At 35.0% G+C, this 10,310-nt stretch overlaps 1 protein-coding gene across 1 annotated transcript; it reads right to left on the bottom strand.

Moving 5' to 3' along the window:
- Window positions 1–1,311: 1,311 nt before the first annotated feature.
- Window positions 1,312–9,626, bottom strand: st8sia4 (ST8 alpha-N-acetyl-neuraminide alpha-2,8-sialyltransferase 4). The gene is made up of 5 exons (XM_051121596.1): window positions 9,426–9,626; window positions 7,092–7,220; window positions 6,624–6,881; window positions 4,884–5,177; window positions 1,312–3,660 (listed from the first exon to the last, which is right to left on the bottom strand). Exons 1-5 carry the CDS (start codon window positions 9,545–9,547, stop codon window positions 3,378–3,380), a joined length of 1,086 nt encoding a protein of 361 aa, XP_050977553.1. The 5' UTR covers window positions 9,548–9,626; the 3' UTR covers window positions 1,312–3,377.
- Between the last annotated feature and the right edge of the window lie 684 nt (window positions 9,627–10,310).

Genomic DNA, 10,310 nt, shown 5'->3' with positions numbered 1-10,310 from the left:
CTTTGAGTTTAATGATTACACAGTTTTCTGAAACGGTCTGACTGGTCACTGGTGTCACGGGGTGCTAAAATATTTTCTATCAATGTACACAGATATAATTTTGAGTCATTTGTCTCTCCATTGGACAGTGAATAGACACAAATGAGTGCATATGTGACCTTAGACCACAAAACCAGTTTTAAAGGAGAAGTTCACTTCCAGAACAACAATTTACAAATAATGTACTCACCCCCTTGTCATGCAAGATGTTCATGTCTTTCTGTCTTCAGTCGTGAAGAAATTATGTTTTTTGAGGAAAACATTTCAGGATTTTTCTCCATATAATGGACTTCATTGGTGCCCTGATTTTGAACTTCCAAAATGTAGTTTAAATGCAGCTTCAAAGGGCTTCAAAGGTGCTGTTTACAAACAAAAAGGTACAACAATGTCGGACGATTCTGAAGTTGTAGGAGAAAATACTCTACTTTTTTGAGCCGGAGTACACAGACGATAAACTTAGACGTGATTCATAGTGTCGTGGACGCGCATCCCAGAGCCTGTGCTACACAAGCTTTTGTGCTTAAAAAGTACACAAATTTTTATTTTTCAAAAAAAATGACTGATCGTTTCGCTAGATAAGACCCTTCTTCCTCGACTGGGATCGTTTAGAGCCTTTGAAGCTGCATCTAAACTACATTTTAGAAGTTCAAAATCGGGGCACCAATGAAGTCCATTATATGCAGAAAAATCCTGAAATGTTTTCCTCAAAAACCATAATTTCTTTACGACTGAAGACAGAAAGACATGAACATCTTGGATGACAAGAGGGTGAGTAAATTATTTGTAAACTGTTGTTCTGGAAGCGGACTTCTCCTTTAAGTAGTTCGGGTATATTTGTAGCAATAGCCAACAATACATTGTATGGGTCAAAATGACAGATTTTTCTTTTATGCCAAAAATCATTAGGATCATGTTCCATGAAGATATCTTCTAAGCTTCCTTCCGTAATTATATCAAAATGTAATTTTTGATTAGTAATATGCATTGCTAAGAACTTCGTTTGGAGTAATTTAAAAGTGATTTTCTCTCACTCTCAGATTCCAGATTTTCATGGTTATTGCAATAGTTGTATCTCAGGCAAATATTGCCCTCTCCTAACAACTCATACATCAATGGAAAGCTTATTTATTCAGCTTTCAGATGGATAGATGGATGGATAGATAGATAGATAGATAGATAGATAGATAGATAGATAGATAGATAGATAGATAGATTTTGTATTTTTTTATTCAGTTGTAAAGTTTTGCTTTACAACTTTGCTTTTGTTTATGACTTACAGAGTCATACATTTTGTTGAATTGTTGTGGAAACAGGCTTCTATAAATGAAATTATTTTGTAATATTTTGTATAATTCAAAAATAAGTAGGCCTATGTCATTTCATGTCGTTTTACAGTGGTCTTTTAATCAAGAAACCAGAAGTGACAACATAATCACAAACTCAGAAGATGAAGTTGATATTTGCTTTTGTCAAATCAACAAAGCAAATAAAAATAAAAAAAAATAAAATAAAAATAAAATAAAAAAAATACATATACATATAAAATACATATATATATATATAATATATATATATATATATATATATATATACATATATATATATCAACAAAAATGCTTAAAAAAACATATTTAACATCTGTTTAAAATACAAAACACATTACAATATAAATAAAAGAATAAAACACTGAAGTAGAGGTATAAATGAATGCTCTAAGGCACTGCCTGACTTCATTTAGAGTACATACATTACACATGCAGTTTTTGCTCATCTCATCAAACAATTCTCTTTACTAGTTACCCATACTTCAGCCACTTTAACACACACACAGTGTAATGTCACATAAATAATGTGAGGCATTATTATATTCAAGTCATCTGTTTTAGGCATGCCATTACATTCTGACACACAGCAGTGCATTTGATTAGGAAATATTAGTCTAAATGACTAAGACTGGTTTGAATGACTTTGACAACATGTAATACATAAGGAATCTGAGATTTATGTATACCAGTGTTTGCCTTTTTTTAGGTGTAACCATAAGGTTCACTGTCAACAAACCAGACATGTATTCTTTTAATTTTCATTAACAGAAAATCATAGTTCCTGTACCTGTCAATTAAAAAAATTAATACTATGGGTGCAAACAGACTCACCAAGTTACTCATATGCTATGACATAAAACATATTATGAACACATCATTTTGTTTTTGTTTTTTCCCTTAAAGGGGTCATAGGATGCCCATTTTCCACAAGTTGATATGATTCTTTAGGGTTTTAATGAAAAGTCTATAATATAGTTTGGTTAAAAATTCTCAATGGTTTTGTAAAACAACACCCTTTTTACCTTGTCAAAATGAGCTCTGCAAAAATCATCCCAATCTGACGGATTATTCCTTTAAATGTTAATGAGCTCTGCTCGCCCCGCCCCTCTCCACTCTCTGTGGAGTGACGAGCCTGTTTACTTTAGCCGCATTTAGCCGTTAAACTTGCTAACTAGCACGTTATTAGGAAAGGCGATCGCAGAGATTCATAAAAAAAAACCTTATACTCACTGCTGTAGGTGAAGCTGGATCACGAGTGATTCGCGCGAACATAGACACATTTATGTAGATCAGGAGGTGCATTTCCTTCACAAACAAATGTAATCCACTGCATCTTCAGCGGCTCAGATGTCGGGAGTAAATGACGACCACTATGTTCATTATTACATCCAGCAACACAACACCTAAATAGCTCAGTCTGAGATATTCTTGTCTAACTTACATCCCTACTCCGCCATCGAAACAATGGAGGTCGGACTGTAACAGCTGATCTGAGGTAAGACGCTCATGTCAATCAACTATCGTGGGAGCGGCCTCTGTCGGTGTATCTGAGAATTGCTCGATTTGAAAAAGGGGATATTATTTTTACAGATTAATTAAAAACCACTGCATGGATTTTTATCATTATAGGGTAGATTTGTACATACACAACACACATTAATGTTCAAACAACATGTAAAAGTGAACTTAGCATCCGATGACCCCTTTAAATTGGAACTGAAAAGAACAAGGATGGAACAGTATCTTTGGCATTGTATAAAACATTTTCATACCACATCACCTACCAAGATTGTAATATCAAAGCACTAAGCAGGACTGGTTTCATTTGTCATTTGGAAACAACAGTCGAATGTTCAGTACGTAAAACATTGCACTTTCTCTACAGTAAACGAATCAGAAGTGTCACAGGATGAACAGATCACAGTTTCCAGTTGAAGGCACACTCATTCTCCAATGCTCAAAACACATTTTAATTTGATTTCTCAGTCTTCACTTTAGTCCGCGAGCTGCATGTCAAGGATATGTGCATTTAGACGTCGTCAGTTTGAGTGCACCCTTGCTGTGCAGTCTTTTCAATGTTTTGAACTCTAGTGGCATGCGATGAGGACCCGCATTGGAAAAATAGCGATATTTCAGTCCATCATAGTAATGATATTTAACAGGATTTCCATTGCCGTCCTTGGGGAAAGGCCAGAATCCATACAGGTAGATTTCGTCACAGAAGCGTGTAGCCATTGTGTACATCAATAGTCCAGTAGAGGGTCGTTTGATATTTATCTTATTTGTAAGCCAGTACCTAAGAAATAAACAGACATTGCTAGTAGTTATTGATTTATCAGTTACTATAAGTGTACTATAAGCATTATAGTACTGATAACCAGTTTTGGGGAAAGTTACTTTTAAAAGTAATGCATTACAATATTGCGTTACTCCCTAAAAAAGTAACTAATTACGTTACTTTTTATGGAAAGTAATGCATTATGTTACTTTGCGTTACTTTTTAAATCTGGGCAGGCCTTGCTTGTTTGTTTTTAATATAAAAAGTTCTGGTTTTGGCAAATGTCAAAACCCTAGGCTGAATTAAATTTATCTTAAGTAATTTTTGCTTATTATTATGGTTATATCATCGAAGTTCAGCAGTAAAGACACTGGTTAATAAAATGTGATTAAATACATAAAGGATATTTGTATTATTTAACTTAATTATCGAAGGTTTGCGTCATATGATGCATTTCACTGTTTTTATTCATTTTGAGGAATCTGTTTTTGTGAGTAAGATGAATTAATTCATATTCACGTTTATTCTAGAACTAAAGTAACATCTTACTTCCGATTTCTCTCAACATGGGGACAGGAGAGATTTTAATCAATAAATGGGGGGAGTAACTGCCGTTACTTATTTAAAAGAGTAATTCAGATATTTCCTTGTAAATTTAAAAGTAATGTGTTACTTTACTAGTTACTTGAAAAAAGTAATCTGATTGCGTAACTCGCGTTACTTGTAATGCGTTACCCCCAACACTGCTGATAACTACACTGTAAAAAGTTTTTTTTATCAGTTTCAACTTAAATACTTAAGTTTAGTAGCTGCCTTGAAATTTTAAGTTAAATTAACTTAAAAGTACAAGTCATTTAAACGTATTTTACTGTAGTGAGTTGAAATGACTTGTACTTTTGAGTTGATTTAACTTAAAATTTTAAGGCAGCTGCTGAGCTTAAGTTTTTAAGTTGAAACTGGAGAAAATTTTAACAGTGTACGATTACCAGATGAAATATAAAATCACTACATTTAAAGATTTAAAATCTTCCAACTTAAAGTTTTTAAAATGTTTTAAAATGTTTTGTTTGTTTGTCAAGACAACTTTTAACACTCTGCCTTTTTACAGTGACATCACTTTTGGAATTTCAATTCATTTTAAATTTTACTTCGATACATTTAAATTTGAATTACAGTTCTACACTCTTTTTTTTGTTACTCAGTTTAAACTGAATTCTGGAATTTGAAATGTTACAACTCACCCTCGTACAGCGTGGATCAGGCGGAGTGAAGGATATGCCGTGCGCACTTTGAGATTGTGTTTAAGAATGAGCTCATTCACGATCTCCACATGCCTCTCTCCACCCTTCACCATGAAGGCAGGGATCCAGAGCACGCTGTTGTTTAGCTGCTGTAAACGCCGGATGAAACTCTCCCGCTGTCTTTCATCCCGCAGACCCCCATACATCCGCGGGATCACAGAGGGGTTCATAGTGGTGAAGTCTGACCTCAAACCCACATCATCTGCAAAATCCTCCAGAGGAGCGAGGTTACATCTGCTCCAGAATGAAAGAACAGGTAAATGTCAGAGTCACGGGTCTTCAAAAACGTGGAAAAATAAGATAAATAAATTACAGTTTAAGGAACAAACTAAAAATAAAACTACTGAAGCTTTTTTCGAAACACAGATGTTTTGAGATGGCTACTGAGCACCACAGAACCACCATACAAATCCCATTCAACCATGTGAAACACAATCCAGAGTATTAATATGGCATATCTGAATGTAATGCGAGTGCAGATGAGATTCAAAGTAAAATAATAAGTGAATAATTTCTTAAATAAATTCCACATAATAAAGATATAGTTATGGCCACAAAAGGCTTTTTTTCACTATTAGCATTCAACATCCTCAGTCACCATTATGAAATCAGCCTCGACATTAAATGTGACCCTGGACCACAAAACCAGTCTTAAATCGCTGGGGTATATTTGTAACAATAGCCAAAAATACATTGTATAGGTCAAAATTATTGGTTTTTCTTTTATGCCAAAAATCATCAAGATATTAAGTAAAGATCATATTCCATGGATATATGTTTTGTAAATCGCCTACCCTAAATATTTTAAAACTTAATTTTTGATTAGTAATATGCATTGCAAAGAACTTCATTTAGACAACTTTAAAGGCAATTTTCAAAATTTTCTAAATATTTAGCTTTTTTGGCACCCTCAGATTCCAGATTTTTAAATAGTTGTATCTCGGCCAAATACTGTCATATCCTAACCATACATCAATGGAAAGCTTATATATTCAGCTTTCAGATGATGTAGAAATCTCACTTTCAACGCTGATCCTTGACCCTCATGACTGGTTGTGTGGTTCAGGGTCACAAATATACCTTCATGTTTATTTCATGAATATGTCTGGAATATGAATTATTATTGCTAACTAAAACCATAAGGAAAAAAGTGTCATTACTTAGCATGAAACAGTTACTGAAATGAAAGTAAATATCAAAAATACATTTTAACTTTTTATGTCATTTTATGTTAGCTAGGCAACTCATTTTCTAGTACTAAAATAAATAAATGCTAAAAAAAAAAGACAAAAACTTACTAAAGCTTTGAAAACAGACAATATTGAAATAAAATCTCATTTAAAAAAAAATAAAAACTATTATAAATGTTATCAATTAAACCAAAAAAAAAAAAAAACTGGTTTGGAAAGACATGATGAGTGATGACTTTCATTTTGGGGTGAAAACAGTGAAAATATTGCAGTACTAGAGAATGTACAAGGCATATGAAGCTACTAAATTACTTTGAGCTTTTGTTCCTGGATCAGGTTTCCAAAAATGGGATCAGATAGTATTCAAGCCAAGGTACCGATGAGAAAACACTGATACAGCAGAGAAAATGAGCATTTAGACCTTGTTAGTCCTTATGCCTTGCCATAAGGCGGTAATGATTAGATCACCGCAAAGAAGTAAATACATTACCGTATAACAAAACTATGGCTGTCTATCTCCTTCCCACATCCGCTCTTTTGGAGAATGCCTGAGTTTCCCACCACTGCACACGTCTTGAATGTCTTGTTCTTTAGTGGAGAGACTTCGGGAAGTAACCTGTGTAGATTTTGAGAAACACTGAATGTCCTGCGTCGGTCCAGAACGTAGTGGACGGTATCGCCCGGTTTGAAACTGCTCTTGATAACAGACACGTCTCTCTCCGCATCCAAGAAGCGAAGTATGTCCTTCCTTTCCACGTGTTGAAGTAAATAAAGAGAATAGATTACTCATGAGTTCATGACTGTACCAGTCTGAAAAACATGCTCTAAAAAATGACCCTATGATTTCATGCTCTGAGTCATAGGACTCAGACTATTAAGCAATAGCCATAACACTCATACCCTCTCAAATCTATGCTTGTACACGTTACCACATAAATATACAGTACAAATTACTCACCTTATGATGTTCACAAGGGTGGTATTAACCTTCCATCCCACTCCCATGTCACTCAGATCACTTAAACTAAAGCCGAAAAGCTTCTCAGAGCCGTTGACCGTCAGTCTAGTAGAACTCAGCTCAGACTTCCTGTTCAAATGGAAATGTGACATAGTAACTAGATGCACCATACTTGTATTGGGTTTAATATTGTGTTCATATAGACAAATTCAAAAATCATGCAGTGCACTGGTTTCCATCACGATATCAGTGAGTATAAAAATAAATTAAAAATCCCTGTACAACCAGTTTAAACGGGACATCGTAAGTCCATGTTCCACAAGTTGGTATGGTTCTTTACGGTCTTCATGAAATGTGTGCCACATACTTTGGTTAAAATTCCTCAATGGTTGTGTAAAACAATACCCTTTTTACCTTTCGGGTTTCGGTGCGTCTCTCTAAATGACTGTGTTAAATGAATGTGCTACTGCTGCTGCTACCTCACCCCCTCTTCCGTTTTGCGTGTTCAGTGGCGCGTTACCATCAAAAACTTAACAAAACTAAACTAAAGCTCCGTCATCAATGAAGAATCTTATATTTACGTTTACAACTACTTGCTTACTAGATGTTGTTGTCACTATAGCTGCTCAAGCGAGGAGAAAATGTTGGACAGCATACAACTGATTGAGTGTGGAAATATGGCAATACGGGACAGTCCGTCAGCGGTTGTGTGCAGGAACTTTGGGGGGGAGGGGTTTTTAAAAAAAACGATTAAATTTTTTTATCATTGTAGGACGGTTCTGTCCACACACTGCCCAAGACACTTTAATATGCAAAGTGAATTTTGCATCCAATGTCCCTTTTAAAGCAAAATGTCCCTACAATGCAAAAATCACTTTTAAAAGGTGTTTGAACACAGTTGTGTGGCAGTAGTGTGACATAGTACATGGTTACAAACTTCTTTTTTTCTATATGGGACAAGTTCTGCAGGTTGGAAATGAGCAAACTGTTTCTGCAAGGCATCAAAAGATTTATAGCACATGAAATCAAATTGAAACTTAGAGAAGACTCAATTTCAGAAGCAGTTGACATTTACAGCAAGTTGTTTTCCACTTCTGTTTTCATTTCATGTGCGAGTGCAAGAGACCAGGAAACCACATCTGATGAGCAGAAGCTGTCTGCTGTCCTCTCGCTTACCCGACAGCACACACTTACGCACACACGCACGTCAGAAGGAAATCACAATGTCACCTCTATACTGAAATGTGCATGTCGTATCACAAGTTCTTTTGGCACCAAAATAAAATCCATCATTTCATCCGTGATGAAAAACTACAATTGCCCAATGCTATGTTTGTGAATTCTAAAGCAAGCAAATTATGAGCAAGTACGAACTTGACCACATTTTTTTTTCAGTTCCTGGAAAAACACAAGTGCAAGAACGTTAGTGAATAATCTAAATTTACCCTGCATTTCAAACATAAAACATTCGTAAAATTAGCACAGAACTCCATTTTAAAACCCCTGGAAAGTTGCAACTGCTTTCGAAACACACTGACGCAAAGATTTGACATGTCAACATCATAGAAGTAAAGAAACTGGATGTAGGTTGGCCTTATATACATGTTAGCATACATTTAAAAACAGTACTGATTTAAAAAATAATACATTTTAAATGAAAATAATTGAATGTAATGTTTTCTGACACTTAATTGCATGTTATTGCAATTAGTTAGAAATTATTAGAACATTTTTGATCCACTTAAGTAGGACTTTACTTTGTATGTAATGTAATTTTAGAATTTCATAACCTACTGTTTAATGTTCTGGCAAGCATTTATGGTAACTAAATTATGTTATTTCTACTGAAAGCTGTTGTCATGTTACTATTTGTTATGTTATTACAACGTAATGATTTAAAAACTAAATCTGAGTATTAAGAAGCATAGTCAAGAAAGTGTGCTCTCATAAGTTCTTTAATATTAGCTGCAAATGCATTTTATTAATATATTAAAGTGCATAAAATATACTTACAAGTATCTAAAATTTTAAGTGCACTACAAGTGCACATTCAATTAATTGCACTTCTTTTTCACAAGGGGTGTAAGTATAAAATGGCCATTTCGACAAACAAAGGACAGTGTGGGTCGATCTTAATTTAATCAAGATGGACCTACAGCTGGGCACGCGAACTATAGTTTCCAGTAGGAGGTTTATGATAAAAACCGATAAATATGTGAACATAAATGAATGCCTTGTTTAATAGGATAAATCTATAAGCGACACCTTAATCAGACTTCGATGCTCATTAGACGCGGAGCGCGAATTCACTCTTAACAGCAGAAGAGCCCTTACCCTGTCAATCCAGTTTTCTGATGCACTTCATTTTTGCCTATATCTGTCGTCTTGTAGAATATCAGCAGGATGCCTATGGTGCAGATAGTCCACCGTTTCCGTGTAATCCGCATTTCACACATGAATCTTGCGAAGCTGTGTGGAGATCAAAAGAAAGCGTGCTCTCCTGTAGCGCACATCACCCATCTCAACACAACAACAGCGCTGCACGCCCTCTCTCTCTCTCTCTCTCTCTCTCTCTCTTTCACACACACACACACACACACACACACGCACTTACGCACACATACGCACATGCTCACTGTGAGTAACACATACAGGAACCAGTAATCCAATATACATGCTAATAATCTTTCAAATCTAATCAGTCGCGATGAAGCAGGAGAAGCAAACATCATTACATAGTAATAGCCTACACTTTTGTTTTTAGTTTATGTGACTCTAACTCTAGCACTCTCTGTTCTAATTCTATTCTTAAAAAAGCTTGACCCTTTAAGATTTGCACTCTATTCATTCTAACCGCTTGTTTTCTTAGTTTTTCTGAAATGCTAAAACACATTTTTTGAAACCATCACTCATTTTTTCAAAACCTTAAACACAAATCCAAATGTTCAAACTAAATTCACTGAACCCCTGACTCTTCGGCAAAATCGAACAGTCGCTTCAAAACCATTTCACCTGTACTCAAAATCAAACAAGCTTTCAAATCACACACACATTAGTCAATACAGATCATTCATTGGACACTACATCAAAAAATGGAGAGCACAGTGTCCAGTGCATGTAGTTACAAAAACAGAATGTTTACTATATACTGTAATTGTTTTGCATTATACAAAAAGATACAAAAAACATACACACACTCAAAAGAAATCACATCTAAGT

This window comes from Labeo rohita, chromosome 10, assembly GCF_022985175.1.
Source record: "Labeo rohita strain BAU-BD-2019 chromosome 10, IGBB_LRoh.1.0, whole genome shotgun sequence".
NCBI lineage: Eukaryota > Metazoa > Chordata > Actinopteri > Cypriniformes > Cyprinidae > Labeo > Labeo rohita.
The sequence above is the reverse complement of the archived record's forward strand: the minus strand, read 5'-3'. Positions and strand labels throughout refer to the sequence as shown.

Bases quoted from the DNA above. Each gene is read 5' to 3' on its own strand.
- st8sia4 (XM_051121596.1), bottom strand. From the start codon at position 9,547: ATGTGTGAAATGCGGATTACACGGAAACGGTGGACTATCTGCACCATA. The intron at 7,221-9,425 runs GTAAGGGCTCTT...CCATTTGAACAG, and splicing joins CAGAAAACTGGATTGACAGG to GAAGTCTGAGCTGAGTTCTA. The intron at 6,882-7,091 runs GTGAGTAATTTG...ACACGTGGAAAG, and splicing joins ACCCTTGTGAACATCATAAG to GAAGGACATACTTCGCTTCT.